This window comes from Alligator mississippiensis, chromosome 2, assembly GCF_030867095.1.
Source record: "Alligator mississippiensis isolate rAllMis1 chromosome 2, rAllMis1, whole genome shotgun sequence".
NCBI lineage: Eukaryota > Metazoa > Chordata > Crocodylia > Alligatoridae > Alligator > Alligator mississippiensis.
The window spans coordinates 260,374,165-260,391,046 of record NC_081825.1 but is presented as its reverse complement, the minus strand read 5'-3'; the positions used below and the strand labels follow the sequence as shown (position 1 = coordinate 260,391,046).

The following is a 16,882-nucleotide window of genomic DNA, read 5'->3' as shown; positions in this document are numbered from 1 at the left end:
CCAGTGGTGGTAAATGACAGAACAAGGTACAATGGTCTCAAGCTGGAGCAAGGGAAGTTTAGGTTAAATATTAGGAAAAACTCTGACTAGGAGGGCATTAAGACACTGGACCAGGTTACCCAGAGAGGTTGTGGAATCTCTGACTTTGAAGGTTTTTAAGACCCGGCTAGACAAAGCCTTGGCTGGGATGATCTAATTGGGGATGGTCTTGCTTTGAGCAGGGGGTTGGACTATATGACCTCTTGAGGTCCTTTCTAACCCTTATTTTCTGTGATTTTCTCTGCCACTGTGCTGCCTGCTCCCTCCCCAATTTGACCTTTGCCGCATACATAAGCTGCCCATGACTCTTGTGACACCCATGCCACAGCTTGGCCACCCCTACCCTGCTTTCTGCCAAACTTCATACACAGCTGACTGCCTGTCTGTAGCAAACCAGAAATAATTCTTGTTCAACTCAGAAGTCATGAACAGCTGATGCTTACCTGAAACTTTTTTAACTTTTTCCAGTCAGCGACAATTCACCCCTGGAAGAATCAAGGCTAAATACTTATTGGTACAGAATACAGTGGCATAGGGCGTGACTGTCCCAAACTCATTCCTGATTTTGATGATTGGCCTGCTGTGCTCTTTTGTACCATACCAGAGGTGTCAACCCTGGCCTCCTCTCCACCTTGGCTATGCCAGGATCATAGGTATGACCTAGCCAATTTAAAATCTCATGCAAAGCCTGAATCAGGCTGTTCCTGCTTTGACTGCTTCTTAAACTAGGACTTTCTCTTGGAAAATCCCCCTACATGTTTCATCTCTGCAACCTTTGCTGCCAGCCTTTTGCCATCACCTACTCCCAACCTATCACCATCTACTACATATGCCAATTCCAGCCTCCTGCACCAACAACTAGAACACAAGGTACTGACCTCATTGCTCTGTAGGCTCAGTCAGGTTCTACGGGTATTTAGGGGAAAAAACCAGAAAGAACCAACTATCTACAAAACCAGTGCATCACAGGTGACTCCACCAGGCTACCTGCAGGATGCCCACAGTAGGGCAGAACAAAGACAAAGGACTTCCAGTGGTGTAAAGGGCCCAGAAACCCCTACAGCTGCTTAGTCATGTGGCCCTCTTATGAGGCACATGATGTGGTTTTGGCAGATGACGCCAGCATCAAGCCATGATTTGTGATCAGCTGCAGCAGTGACCCTAATGAGGGGCATGGAAGTTCTCTGCAAAGCCAGGACCTGTCGTCACACAGGGGCCTTAGCTAATACCCAAGCAAATCCAGAGGACACTGGCACGAAAATCATGTTGACACAACTCAAGTCACCTGGGGATTTGCTGAGCATACTGCAGCCCTCTGATAGCATCATTTTTAGAGGTCAGCAGCATGTAAGCTGAAGTACCCCAGCCTGTTTCTACTTTCCTGGGGAGAGAGCTCTTTCTGGGAGCTGATCTCTTGTGTCCCTGTCTTTTTGCCTTGATGCAGTGGACAGCGGAGCTGCTTCTCTGAGGCCCTGAATGACCCCACTACCATCAGGTTTGAAGTCCATTTGCTGTACATATTTTTCCCCATCTTCTTTTTTGCCTCCATACCTGTTGCATGCTGATGCAATTCACTTTGCTCCCTTGTTTATTGGCACTTTGTGCTCACAGTTCTTTTTATTACCCCATGCTCCTGGTGGATGTTACCAAACCATTCATTCCACTTTGTGTGTATGTGGTTTTGTTGTTTTTTTTCCCATAAACACCAGTAGTTTGTTTATTCAGTGAGATTACTGTGTCTTCTGTACATAGATCCCAATGTGGGTCCAGCTACAGAAAAGCTCATGGTTAGAGCAATTGTGCCCCTTGGGGATGTTGACTGCATCTTGCCCTTCCTCAAGGTAGCCAGTGAAGATTACCTTGAGTCTTCACTGCCCCTTGTCAATGCCATGGAACAATAGGTCTGGGCAGTTAGATTTCCAGGAGAGCCACTAAACCACTTCCTCATATCCCTCACCCACTGACACAGCCTTGTCCTGCCAATGTACAGAATGCAACAGGGCAGTGACCTTGTGTAAACATGATGGTCAGATGCATCCAGCCAACCAACAGGCAACCTCCAGCTGGCCTTGAGCCAGCCAAAGGAATATTCTGCTGTCATCCTGCAGGTCACAATCTCTACTTCCTGGGACTGAGTATTCTGTGTACAGCTTCATGGGCCACAGGAGCATGGGTAGTCTGGGTCACTAAGGTAAGCAGGGGCAGAGTCACATTGTTGAACTCAATGCTAGGAGTGGCCAGTAAGCAATCCTCATCTCAGCATGGAGAGCAGGGCTAAGCTGTGGAAAGCCTGGAGTTTTGCATGTTGGTGGAGCAGCCAGAAGTGGCACATGTGAATCTCCCACAGTGGAGTACTACTGTGAAATACAGCCAAGTAATAACCTTTTCTGTGGATGTGCTCTGGGCCCTGGCTGTAGGGGCAAGATCAGGGTGTGTGCCATCGATTGTCCTGATGCAATTAGAAAACCTCATGTGCATGAAGCCATCAGTCACCTCCTGGATATTTGAAAACTGGAATGAGCAACTTCTTGAGGGCTGCTCTCACCTTACACAGAGCTGGTCTAGCAGTAGATTTCCCCATGCTGAACTGGCTGGCTGTAGATTGGTGGCAGTCAGCGGTTGCTAGATTCCAGATTGATAGCACCTCCTTCCTCACACTCAGAAAGACTCTCATATAGGTGGTCTGCTTCCTTTACTCTGGGGCCAGCTCTGCAGAGAATGTGGCCTCCTTTATCTTCAAGTTCTCCCAATACTACAGATCATCTCATGGGTGCAGCACTACACTCTCCCACCTGCCTATTTTTCCTTGCATACAGAATCAGTGATAAATGATTTTCAGATGATGCTAAATCCTCCTTCATGTTGATGATTTCTTTTCCCAAGAACACACAGGTACCAGGCAAAAAGCATGCTGTGCAGGTCCACTGTGAACTTTGAAAGAGCTTTGTCAACGACAGCCTCTCTTCTCTAATTCCTATGAGCCACCTTGCCCAACAAATCATTTGTACAAGTGAGGATAATGAGGTAATTGTGAATACGGTGATACAACGCTGTGCACATTGCCAGAAGCAGACTGTTTTATGGTCAGCAAGTCAAAGAGCTTGAGGCAATAGGCTCTGTGATAACCACATGTGGTGTGAAATGGTCCTGTCACCCTGGTTCACTGTTACTGATAGCTTGTTAGTGACCAGCTTGTTGAAGCTTGAGACTTTTAAGTGTCTCAGGCCTAATATCCCAGAGTTCAGGATGATTTTTGTGTGACAAGGGGATGGGGCTGAAAGGTGGGGAGTGGGCTGCAGCGGCCACAGAGTACCTGCAACACCATCCGTTTGTATGAAACAGAGTAAGCCCTGTCTCATGTGAATGCACTAAGCTAGTATAAGTAAGTGATACTCCTGCATCTGTTAGCTTCTGGGGTGATCCAATTTCACACTGGCATACAAACTGGTTTTACCCTGTTCTGTTTGGCACCTTCATTTATCCCCACCTCTGCGTATGTTGTGGAAATTAAAAAATTGTTCATTCCTGTTCCTCCTCCTAATAGTTGCTTAGTAGAGAGAGGAGGATTAATCCAGTAGCTTGGTAGAATTCTCAGGAAGATTGTGTCTTTGCATTCACTTAGTTTTGGTGTAATTAAATAGGTGCTGAGCATCAGGAAGACTGTTGATCAAAAAGCACAGGAGACTGTAAAGAGGCATTAAATTTATAAAAGCAACTGAGGGTTCTCTTGGGGCAATAATGAACAGATTACAGGTCTATGAATACTGTTGAAGTTCCTTTGGAAAACTGCCTTGATATAATTAACATCAATGTTGAAAGCCCACTGGGACAAAATCAAAAAGCAATTCAGAGCAGCTGTGTAACTTGAGGTTGGTGTAGGATGAAGCAGCTAAACTTACCTGATAAGTGGGGGTGCTGGTTTTCTCTGATGAAAAAAATCCCCAAATTTTCAGATTAAAAAAATCCCAAATCCATATTTTTCTGTGATTGAAATAAAATGGTGTTTAATTTTAATCACAGAAAATTATCAATTTTTTCTGTGATTCACATTTTTCTGTGATTAAAATGAAAAACCATTAATATCTATATATCTCACTGTTATCAGGGAACATTTAAATCATTCAGACGCTTGAAGGGGTAGTGGCTGCCTCCGTGCTAACAACCTGTCCTGTGGTAACTATTTCCCAACATTAACTTCATTAAGATTTACATCTTCTGGTAGAGGTTTTCTAGATAATTAGACCTGGTCTAGATGCTTGGTTCTTGTCTTTTTCAACAAAACCACTAACCTCTCGATTAGTATTTGTATTGCATTCATATCTAGAAGTCATACCTGACTGAACCATATTATACCAGACACTGTATGTATGGCAAAGGCAGTCTGCCAAATAGCTTTCCATATGAGTAACTTAAGAAAAGATGTGACATAAGTAAACCAAACAAGTAAGGGGAGAGGGAAGGAAAAGAGCAGGAAAACAGTAATATGAGTGTATGCTACACAGGCTAATGGAGGATGCACCATTGAACAGAGGATATAAGCAGATCAGCAGCTCAGATTGCTTCCTGCCTATCAGTTATCAGATGGCAGCAATAATTACAGTATTAATGAAACAGAGAGTACCTTAGCTGCATACCTCAGACCAAAAGAATCCAGGGTAAGACTTAAGTAGTAGTCTACTTAAGGTAGTAGGGTAGTGATTTGTAAAGTCACTCATCATGGTGTCCTGTGACCAGTGGGGTCCCCCAGGGCTCTGTCCTTGGACCCATACTGTTCAACATCTTCATTAATGATGTGGACACTGGAGTCAGAAGCAGACTGGCCAAGTTCGCCGATGACACCAAACTTTGGGGCAAAGCATCCACACCAGAAGACAGGCGGGTGATCCAGGTTGACCTGGACAGGCTCAGCAAGTGGGCGGACGAGAATCTGATGGTGTTCAACGCCGATAAATGCAAGGTTCTCCACCTTGGGAAGAAAAACCCGCAGCATCCTTATAGGCTCGGCAGTGCTATGTTGGCTAGCACTAAGGAAGAAAGAGACTTGGGGGTCATCATTGACCACAAGATGAACATGAGCCTGCAGTGTGATGCTGCGGCTAGTAAAGCAACCAAAACGCTGGCTTGCATCCATAGATGCTTCTCAAGCAAATCCCGGGATGTCATTCTCCCCTTGTACTCGGCCTTGGTGAGGCCGCAGCTGGAGTACTGCATCCAGTTTTGGGCTCCACAATTCAAAAAGGATGTGGAGAAGCTAGAGAGAGTCCAGAGAAGAGCCACACGCCTGATCAGAGGTCAGGGAAGCAGACCCTACGATGACAGGCTGAGAGCCCTGGGGATCTTTAGCCTGGAAAAGTGCAGGCTCAGGGGTGATCTGATGGCCACCTATAAGTTTATCAGGGGTGACCACCAGTATCTGGGGGAACGTTTGTTCACCAGAGTGCTCCAAGGGATGATGGCTAGGTCGAATGGTCATAAACTACTACAAGACCGTTTCAGGCTGGACATAAGGAAGAATTTCTTTACTGTCCGAGCCCCCAAGGTCTGGAACAGCCTGCCACCAGAGGTGGTTCAAGCGCCTACATTGAACACCTTCAAGAGCAAACTGGATGCTTATCTTGCTGGGATTCTATGACCCCAGCTGACTTCCTGCCCTTTGGGCAGGGGGCTGGACTCGATGATCTTCCGAGGTCCCTTCCCTTTGATTTTGACCAACTTTTTTTTTTTAATTTGGAAATTGGGGATTTTTTTTTATGAGAGAAAACTAGGATCCCTGCTTGATGAGAGTGAGCATAATTGCGAGTGTTTTGTCCTACCAGCATTTAAACTTGAAGATCTGGGATTGGACCCTGTGTCTGTGCTTGCAAAGAAAGTTGTGGCATTTTGTTTCATCAGAATTTTGGAAAATTCTGGCAGTAAAGTTCCAATTGAATTCAGAATTGTCAGTGGTTAAAAGCACTTCCATTGAACCAGCTCAGCATCAGTAGTACATGCTTATACTATATTCAAATTGGGCCAAACAAAATGCAACTTTTTTAGATCCTGACAAAGCAAGTAATGTGATAAACATATTTCTTTCTAGTCCTAGACAGGTGATTTTGGCATAGGAGAAATAAACATGCACCTGAAATGGATTATATAGTTTTTATGTTTTATCTCCTAAAATATTTTGGGGAGCCTTAGATATTTTAACTGTTTCTATGGCACCTTTTCTGTGGCACCCAGTTTGGACCCTGGGTCCAAATTAATTGCTTTTCAGTGTCTAAAATGTTACATTTTGTTGGGACCAATGGTGGGGCTCCCTGCACTTCCTGATGTTCCAAAGTTTTTAGAGATTGCTGCAAAATCCTAGGACATTGCATGTTTCTCTGTAGGGGATGCGTAGACCAGATAGTTGCCTTGGGACACTGCTGATGTTTCTGTGTAATAGTGTTGAAGAAAGGGCTGTATTTTGTAGTCTTTGCTACCCTGGGGCTTCATGTTCAGTCCCAACTGAGACAGCCTTGTTTCTCCCTCCACCGTTTGAGGATCTTTTCTCACCTCCACCCTGGTGGTTCTTTCCATCTCTGCAGACTCTAGAACTATAGAATCTGCTCCTGGACCTTCACATGGGTTGTACTTTAGACCTAGAGTTTGTAACTCTGCCCTGTGCTGATGCTTTCTACCAGTGTTTGTAGCTAAGCATAGGCATTTCCAGCTTGTGTAACAATGAGTTCGGGCTTGTGCTGTTGAAATGAACTCTGTCTCAGTTTGTTAAATGTTTTACTAATTTATTGAGTTCCCTTGAACTTTTAGCTGCCTGGAATTTGCCCCCCTGGCATGACTAGGGACCTGGGGATGTTTTGTTGGCAGCAATCAATAAACTCAAACTAATAAAGAACAGCTTGCCTAGTCTAGCAGCTTCAGTGGTGAAGAGGCCTGCCTCGTTAGTTGAAAGTGGAGATAAAGAAGAGTTAAGTGTAGGCAGTGTCCCTTGTCATATCTTTCCAGCTGTTGTCAGGGAGCTTTGGGGTAGAGGAGCAATCACTTAAGTCTTACCCTGGATTCTTTTGGTCTGAGGTATGCAGCTAAGGTACTCTACGTTTCATTAATACTGTAATTATTGCTGCCATCCGATGACTGATAGGCAGGAAGCAATCTGATCTGCTGATCTGCTTATGTCCTCTGTTCAATGGTGCATCCTCCTTTAGCCTGTGTAGCATACAGTCATATTACTGTTTTCCTGCTCTTTTCCTTCCCTCTCCCCTTACTTGTTTAGTTTACTTATGTCACATCTTTTCTTAAGTTACTCATATGGAAAGCTATTTGGCAGACTGCCTTTGCCATACATACAGTGTCTGGTATAATATGGTTCAGTCAGGTATGACTTCTAGATATGAATGCGATACAAATACTAATCGAGAGGTTAGTGGTTTTGTTGAAAAAGACAAGAACCAAGCATCTAGACCAGGTCTAATTATCTAGAAAACCTCTACCAGAAGATGTAAAACTTAATGAAGTTAATGTTGGGAAATAGTTACCACAGGACAGGTTGTTAGCGCAGAGGCAGCCACTACCCCTTCAAGCGTTTGAATGATTTAAATGTTCCCTGCTAACAGTGATACAGGATCATTTCAGGATGTTCTTTTCCTAAATTATTTAGAAGGGTTACCTAGTGAATAAGCTGTACTTTCTAGTTATATGAATTTTTAGAAATTGACCCTTAATTCCTGTTTCTGGGTAGCGAATCTCTCTCTAAGTTTCCCTAGGAGCTGAGATTTGCACCCTAGCCACAAATTGTTCCCTTTGCACCTTCCACAAGTTCTGCTTACTCCTGCTACCTCCCTTCTTCTGTCCTACTTTTTAGCTAGCTTTCTCCATCTCCTTCTACCATTTCCCTTCTCTTGTTCCCTCTGACTTCTTTCAGGCTCTTGCTGACCTTTCCTCAGTGAATGAACATAGTGTCAGTCTCAAAGTGACTAGCCTGACAACTCCAGTGGGAAGTGAAGAAGCAGTGAATCCTGACTGTTTTTTTGAAGGAGGAGAAAAAAGACAGTGAACAGGGAAGGCATGGGGAAGGTTGGGGGGGGGGGTGACTGATAACTGTTGAGGTTGGGTGGCTGAGGAAGGGTTCAAAGAAGGGGTTTAGAGAGAAGCTGATAGAGGAGGAGGCTGAAGTCTGTTTATTAGAAAACTTAGCAATAGACAAATGATGTTGAGGGTAGTAGTTGATGGATTATTTTCATAACAAACATGTTCTAGGCATTACATAAGGATCCAGGTGTCACATGCTTTAGATGCAATAGAGGTCTTTTCCAGCAGCTTAGCCTTTTCTGATGCAGGTGCACAGATTTTAATTCTGGTATGATTAGCAACAAAATACCCTGTTGTGCCATAATAACACCACACAGCAAGGGACCAATCAAAGGGCAGGGTTTCCAAATGCAGTTTTATCTCACATGACACCCTGGGGCACAGTGCTCAGGTTCTCACTTTGTTGAGATTCCCAGTTACTCTTGCTGACAACAGCTACAGCTTCCTGGAGCTGCTTTGCTACACAGCTACTGCGCAATTTGGGCCTTTTTGAGATCTCTGCTGGGGCCAGGACACAACTCTTCCAGGGTAGGAATGAGCCCCTCCTCATCTTTGCCTAACATAGGATTAGATTAGGAACTGTTTATGTTTGGAACTGGTGTCATAGAGACACATTAGTGACAGTCAGGAGAAGCTAGTGCTGTTGCCCTCTTGTGAAATCTTTAAATCCCCTTTCTGTGTCCTCAGGAGCCACTCTTGTTCCTGCTTACTTCATGCTGCACACAGCTCTCTGTGGTCATCATTGGGAGGGAATTATGAGCAGGATAGTTTGACTTTCAATGCAGTTCACTAAGGCTGCAGTGGGAGAGCCTTGCTCATCTTCTGCCATAGGCTACATAGTGTTCTGCTCTGGAGACATTGGAGCAGTGGAGGGAGTTACAAAAGCCATTTGAGGAGCAGCTCAGTGTGACATGGTTACTGCAAGTGTCACTGCTGTAGCTAGGGACAAAGGTGAAGGTTTGAAATCAGAGACAAATTGTTGGAAGGGCTAAACTTGTAACAGACAGAACCCTCAGCAGTGATCTTCATGGGAGTGGAGGCAGAGATTGGGTGAAGATTGTAATGTGAAGACATGAGGGACAAACAGATGTAGGGACTGGGAAGGGATGGCTGCATAGCAGAGTGCGTAGGTGCGGACCATGAGGGTGCACACAGACCAAGTGGTGATCTGATCATCTGTAAGGGGCAGGCAGATATGGGGGCTGGAAGCAGCTGAGGATCTTGGGCAGAACAGTCAGGTATGCAAGTACATAAAACAGATATGAATAACAACTGGGATGGACACATGGTTTGCAGAGGTGTGTGAATGAGAGTGTTGAGTTGTGTTGTTACTGATTTGTGTGTGTGCCTGCTTTGTTTGGCACAATGTGGCCCTGACTGGATGCTCTTGCTGCTACCAAATAATAAAAATAATACAACCCACTATATTCTCCTCCTCTTTATTTCAACTACAGACCTGATTAATGGGGGTTCTATTCCTGGCCCTCTGTCTTTACTTTCTTACTTTATGATCTCTGAAGTCATTGCAGGGAGGATTTGATAACAGGGTGGAGGGTATTGGGAAGGAAGCTGTTGAATCTTAAGACCTAACATGGAAGCATGTGCTTTTGAGACCACAAAGAAGGGTGGCATATTGTAAGCTTTGTAAGGAGCTTTAATTCCTTGAAGAAGAGGGAGATAACAGGTCAAACTGATAAACCAGTTGGCCACAATCCTGCCTGGTTTCAAGCAGAGAAGATGGACATTCTTAAGGCAAAGTTCCCCTTTCGAAGTTTGGAAAATACAGAGAGAGTCTTAAGAAACTGGAGTCTGGGGTATGGCACCATTCAGCCTTCCCTCACACAGCATGAAGGATGTGCCCTGTACTCTCTCCATACAGTGATTTCTCCAAGCAGCTGCTCTCAGCTGCAGATGAAATTCTCTTTGTTTGTGGCTTTGAATGACATTTGTGTTCTTTGCCCCGCCAGTATCCCATGCGTGGTGTCATAGTGCAGAGAGAATGGCCTGATCTCCACTTGTATGGGATGTTGAATCAGCTGAGACCTGAGCTTTTGGGAGAGCCCTGGGGTTGTTAAATTGGGAGTCTTCTGGTCTTGAGGTCCAGGTGAGAGAGAGAAAAGGTTCCAAGCAGCAAGTCAGGATTAAGGATACTGGCACTCAGAAGATTTTTAACTGGCCCCTACTGATATCTGCAGCAAAAGGAAGACACCTTTATTCTGAATTAATAAACCAACTAGGTGGAGTTGCAGCTCTGTGTAAGGTAGAGCCTGCCTCTTGGGTAGGGACAACCAAGAGGAGCACCTTTTTCTTTAAAGGTGGGAAGTTTTTGTGCTGGGCAGATTCCTTTAAGCCAATGTGCAAAGGAGAAAGTCATTGGTAATCTCTTTGTTTTCTCTTTCTAGGAGCTACTGCAGCTCTGGGAATGCTGATCCATACTCCAGCTGTCCCAAGGTTCCCTTGCAGGATGGCACCTATCTGGCTTATCGGCTTCCTAGTCCTGGCATTGTCCTCTATATACTGCACTGTTCTTCATCCAAAACAGGAAATGTGGTTTCAGGGTCTCTTTCCATCTAACATGTGCCCTGCCAATGCCAGTGCCTACACCTTTTATGGCATCATGTTTGATGCAGGTAGCACCGGAACTCGAATTCACATTTATACCTTTGTACAGAAGAACCCAGGTAAGGCCAGGTGGCAGAATTGCAGCCAAGAGGTGCATTTCCTAGGGATCCAGCCTAGGAGGTTCCATACCCTGAATATATTGGCTTAGACTTTAGCTTCCTTTGGATGACTGCACAATCCCAGGGTTTGAGAACAGCTGGGAAACTTCTGCTAGCTTTGGGAGATGGGCGTTCTCAGTATGTGGAGAGGAGTGTGTGTGGAGATCTCTTCCCTCTTGATCCAATAAATGCCAAGTCCTTTGAACCTCATGATTAGAGTGGCACCTTAGAGACTAACAGGTGTCCATAACAGTGGCAGCCCCTTATCAGCCCATCATATGAAAATATCAGTGGTTTTTTTAAGGTTGACTCTGGGTCTCTGTACTGCAGGACTGTGGTTGTAATTTATATGCATTACTATTTTTTGGCAATCTCAGAGTGGGCACAGAGATGGAAACAGTTTATATAAAAGGCCAAAGCAGGGCTGCAGCTCTCAGCTGAAGTTGAGAAGGTATGCTGTGCTGTGTACGAATCAGGTTTGTGGTGGGTTAATCATTGCATAACTCTCTGTCATGGAATATTCCCTTAGTTGTAGGTGATAGAAAAAAGCCTTGCTGTCTCTATATAGCTGCACCATAATGAGTTGTGTAGTGGGACAGAAGGAAAGACCATGGCATAGTACAGATGCATCAAGTGAGGGGCTACCTTCTGCCTGCCTTCAGATAAACATGGCTACCCACCTCTGTGCTTGATATAGTAGAAAATGCCCTGTTTTTGAAGGTTTTAATGTAGGTAGTTATTTAAAAGGAATGAGTGTTACTGAAGTAATACAGGTTTGTACTGACCTTTGTCTCTTGATGTGTCGCCTTGTATTGTAACTTGTGCTTTTAACTAGTCATTCATGAATTTAGAGGGCACAAAGGTCACATTCTGTTACATCTCCCCAGGCAAAAGGTAACAGCAATTGTTTCAGGTGATGGTTGTCTTTAACTGTAGGAGGGGGAAGGTAGTTAGCCCTGCTAGTCTGAAGGCAGGCAGAAAGCAGAGCAGGGGAAATCTTGAGACTAACTCTTTCAGAGAAGAAGCATGAACTTTGTATTTTGTCAGATGATGAAATAGGCTATTACTGCAAAAGCTCATGCCTTTCTGAAGGAGTTGGTCTCTAAGGTGCCCTGCATCCTGCCTTCTGCCTGTAGAAAGAGGGGGATGGGCTTACATTACAGGAGGTTTCATGTGAAATGCTTTAGTTAGTGTCTTAAGTTAAGAAGCAGCAGAGCCTGGTGTGATTGACTGTCTCATTTATTGCTTTGTTTCATATGGGCAGAACAGCTTCCTGAGCTGGAAGGGGAGATCTTTGAATCTGTGAAGCCAGGTCTTTCTGCTTATGCCAGCGAGCCAAAAAAGGTAAGCATCTGCAGAACTCTCATATGTTTCCAGTGCATAGGTCCTCCTCATATTATTTATACCAATCATTTACCTAACACAAATGAATATGTATAGTGGTTAACGCAGGGAACTGAGAGAGGTAAAGGGAACTACTCCCAGTTTTTTTACTGACTGGCCCTTTAAACAACTCAGTTCACCTCTGTGCTTTATTTTCTGTCCTGTAAAATGGAAATGAATGTATTTCCCTATTTTATCTGGAGAATGTGAGGTATATTCAACTGTTTTGAGTGCTTTTAGATCCTCTGATAAGAATATCTAATTGAGCAGCAGATTGTTGTTGCTGTTATTACTTGTATGTGTTCTTAGCCAGGTTCCTCTTCAAAAGTAATGTAAAACATGATTTTGGTCCTAGTAGTATCTACATTCAGTATTTATTTTTTTTCTCTGTAGTTGCTCTAAAAGTAGTATCAGAAGATCCTATGAAAGCAGGGCTGGAAGGAATCACACAAGGTCATCTAGTCCAGCTCCCTGTTCAAGGCAGGATCATCCCTGACTAAACCATTCCAGCCGAGTATCTGTCTAACCTGCTTAGCATGATTAAATGCTCCATTTTCCACTAATAACCTTCTTAATTTTTCCTTTTGGGATGAAATTTTTGAGGATTGGCCTCAGCCCAGAAGTGATCTTTTTTCTTGGAAATGTTGAAGAAACATTTGTTCAGTTTCCATTACTAAGAAGAAAAGCGTGTTTTGCTAACTTGAAAAATGGGAGGGTTTTGTTCAGGAACAACTTGAAGACATGAACCATGAAAAGTTAAAGTTGGCATGTGGCAAAGCTTGAATGAGAAGTTGTCTTTTAATAAGCTTTGCTGTGGAAAGTCAGTGTAGAAGCTTTAAAGCATGTAAGAGTCATTTTCAGATGCACAGAATGCAAATATTTTGCAAAACAGTCGCACAGTTTCAGGGTTCCATAGCTAGGTTTATCATTTTTATAAACAAGGAAGTTAAATGCAAACCCTTACATCCATTTCACCATGGGCTGGGAAGATAAAGGTGTGTGTGTCTGTGCATATGCACACCTTGTTATTGCATTTGGTCTTGAGGCATAGAAGAGGAGTTGGGAATGGAGGCTGATTAAATCTGATCTACCCTTGGCCTAACTTAAAACCAGAACTCATTATTTAAAGCCACTCACCTGACTCTATACTTGTGCAGCAACTCCTATGGAACCAGCCATGTGGAAGCAGCTAGTAAAACAGCCTGTAGGCTCAGGCAACAACCCAGTTTCTCTTCTCTGTTGCCATGGTACTTGCCCATGAAATATTTGCAAGAATACAGGTGGCCTAACCCACTGAGCCATCAGTGATCCTTCATCCCAAGCTTGAACATGAGTTTTGCCTTCTGGTAAGTGGAGAACAGAGGAGAAAGGAAATCAGACACTGATAAGAGAACAGATTCAGAAAAGGACGGAGAGAACAAGAAAATGGAAATAAATGGGGGTGAGAAAAGAGGGAACATACTTGAGGTATGGAGGATGACTCCCATTCATATTTCTAGTCGGAGGTCAGTTCTACTATGAGAAAAAAATTGGGAACTGCTACCCTATATTGAACCATTCATGTTTCAAAATTTAATGCACGTGCTTGTTAAGGAATGTTTGGTTGAAGATTCCAACAGCAGCAAGACAGTAATTCTTTGGATAAACTTGAGAGCTAAAACTTGGGAGTTAAGAGATCAGAATTTTCTCTCTGATTCTTGCCCAGATTTACTGTGTGACCTTGTATAGTCATTTAGTTTTCTGCCTCTCTGGTTCCATATCTCTGAAATGGGGGTAATATTCACCTACCACACAGAATTGTTGTGAAGACCAGTTCATTCTTTATGAAGTGGTACAATTTTTGGAAGGAAGATCTAGAGATGGGCAAATGATTATGGAATCACTCATAGGAACTATGAATTAGACAATCAGTCTAGTACCAATCTTCTAGTGCCTCCCAGGGTTCCTTGTATTTTTCACAGACACCTGGCAAGTGTCAGCAAAAACAAGAAGTAATTTTGATCTCTGTATTCTGCCTACCTGATCTACTTCCCATCACATTCTGCCTTGGGCACGTTTCTTAATGTTAAGCTGCCAGAAGTACAGGCACTTGGTTTATTTGCATTCCTTTTCATAAAAATCATAGAGCATTAGGGCTGGAAAGGACCCCCAGAGGTAATCTAGTCCAACCCCCTGCCTGAGGCAGGATCAGCCCTATCCAAACCATCCCATACAACCATAATCTAAACTCTTCATAAAAATACTATCAACCCTGACACAACACAAGAAATAACACCCTAGCCTGCCACAAATCAAGCAGGGGAACCATGGCAGCCAACATCCTGCTTCTATGAAAGGTTGTTAATATACCCTCAAGAAATCTCAGGTAGAGGGCCATACACCCTGCTGCAGAGGAAGACCAAACCCCACACAGGCCATACCAGTTTGACAGTGGGGTAAAATTTCTTCCTGACCCCAGCTACAGTGATTGGGTCTGACCCTGAGCAGAGGGGCTAGATCCTCTAGCCAGGAACCTCTGGCTTTAAGTCCCAGTAGGAGCACTGGCACCCTGTTTTCCCCCCCCCCACCCAGGTCTAAATCCCCAGTCTTGTCTGCAGCTGAGACCCAGTGCCTCTGAGGAAGACTTACAGACACCCTGACACATGTAGCAGAAAGGCAGGGAGGAGGCAGCCAGCCAAGCCCAGAAGCATGGGAAATACCCATGCTAGAACATAGGTGTAGCTAGGCCTATATCATCCCTGACTGGTGGTTGTCCAACCTCTTCTTAAACACCTTCAGTTTTGGAGAGTCCACAATTTCCCTAGGCAGTCTATTCCATTGCCTCACCATTTCAATAGTGAAGAAGTTTTTTTTTTCCCGATAACCAATTTAATCTTGCTTTGCTGCAACTTCAAGCCATTGTTCAGCATCCTACTCTCTGCAGCAAGAAACTTGGGCTGGTACATAAAAACCACTTTATCCCACAGTGTAATACATCTGTGAGTCTGTTGTCAGGCCACTCAGTGAATATGTGTGCTTCAGCTTTAAAGAGAGAAGAATGGGACAAGACTTTATGAAGTGGTAAAGTGTAAACCCAGTACCAGATGGACTGAATAAACGTTCACTATAAAGAAACATGGTTACCTTCTCTTGTGGCTTGGTTTTATTAATGCAAAATGTGAGTAACAAATAGTCATAAGGTTTTGCTGGAGAGGAAGGCAAAAACCTTCCTTAGGGCTCTTTCTTCTCTTTAGAGAGCTAATCTCACCCTTGTCACATTCAAGTGATATCTAAGGAGCCATGGCTATCTTAGTGAGGCAGCAATAATCAACAGGATAGGGCAGCTGAAGAATCCTGCCACCTTGCTATATGGAGTCAGTGCTGGGGAGGGCTGCCAGAGGGTTCAGAAACCACATGTGACCTTGTGCACAGGCTGGAGGACATGATGGAGAATGGCAGCCTGGTTCCTGTCTCCCTGATGGTCTCTGACTTTCGTGATAGAGTAGTTGGTGCACTGATGACTTCCTGCTAATTTAATGTTATAGGAATTCATTTTGAGGGAGACTATGTGAACATGAAATATCAGGTAAGAGTGAATGGTTTTTTTAATTATCTGCTGCTTCCATGTCGGTAGTAATCAGCTTCCTGCAGTTTTACCAGATGGTAACATTGCAGAGGAGTGAAACTGCCCATAAAGGAACAGCAAAATATTTCACAAAGAAATTATCACTGCTGCTACCCTGCACAAAGTGCTATAATATACTAAGTAATTGAAGACTTTGTGCTAGTTCATCCAGATCCTTGTACAATTCCATTTTCACCATTTGAAATTAATCACACTGTTTGCTATTCACCAACTTGGCATTCTTATCTCATTTCACTGTTACATTGCACTGAGTGGAAATCCACAAATACCCTCGCCCTTCCTTCTCCCTTGCCTCTTACAGAAGTAATTACATCAGAAAAAATGGTGGTATTATATTGCATGACTTCAAGATTTGTAAGATATTTGACTCCCCCCTCCCCCCCGCCTTAAAACTTAAAATTCCATGAGCAAACAAGTCAAATTCCCTCTTCTAACAAGAGCTCAGTAAACAGCTGCCTCCTCATGCTTGATGGTTAATCTGCCTTCTTTAATCTCTCTCTGGTTTTTCTGAGGGGGCTATTACTATGATATCTGAGCATGCTGCTGGCCTTTTGTGTGTACTGCCCTTCGCTCTGTATTTTGTCTAGTAGTTAAGATGAAAGAGGTGATATTGAAGTGAATCCTGCTTTCTGCTCAACAGAGAAAACAGTGTGGGGGGAAAAACAGCTTCCATTTAATTTTAGGGTGCAGAAACTGTCAGAATACTGTTGGAAATGGCCAAAGAAGCTGTGCCACCAAGTCATTGGAAGAAGACCCCAGTGGTGTTGAAAGCTACTGCTGGACTGCGGCTGCTATCGGAGCAGAAAGCCCAGGCTCTGCTTTTGGAGGTAATGATACCAAGGATTGTCTTTGTTCAGTAGTGGGGTCTTTCACACAGCATTTTTCACAGTTAATTTCTCCATGTTCTTTGCCATGCCAGAGTTCAGCTATGGGAAAAATAGCTGTAATTCCATAAGGGTGTACAACTCACAGGCCCCAGAACGCTCCTGCTATGAGTTTGAGATCCTGCTGCCTTGATATAGGCAAGATGGTGTGTGGAGAGGGG

At 43.9% G+C, this 16,882-nt stretch overlaps 1 protein-coding gene across 3 annotated transcripts in view; it reads left to right on the top strand.

The window, feature by feature from the left end:
• Positions 1 to 779: 779 nt before the first annotated feature.
• The window catches only part of ENTPD5 (ectonucleoside triphosphate diphosphohydrolase 5 (inactive)), a 30,838-nt gene continuing 14,735 nt past the window's right edge, over positions 780 to 16,882 (top strand). For all 3 annotated transcript variants that reach the window (XM_059723073.1, XM_019488716.2, XM_059723074.1), the window contains exons 1-4: positions 780 to 909; positions 10,512 to 10,790; positions 12,094 to 12,173; positions 16,521 to 16,664. In XM_059723073.1, coding sequence (XP_059579056.1) covers positions 795 to 909; positions 10,512 to 10,790; positions 12,094 to 12,173; positions 16,521 to 16,664 — 618 coding nt within the window. In that variant the 5' untranslated portion in view covers positions 780 to 794. The remainder of the gene's footprint in view (positions 910 to 10,511; positions 10,791 to 12,093; positions 12,174 to 16,520; positions 16,665 to 16,882) is intronic.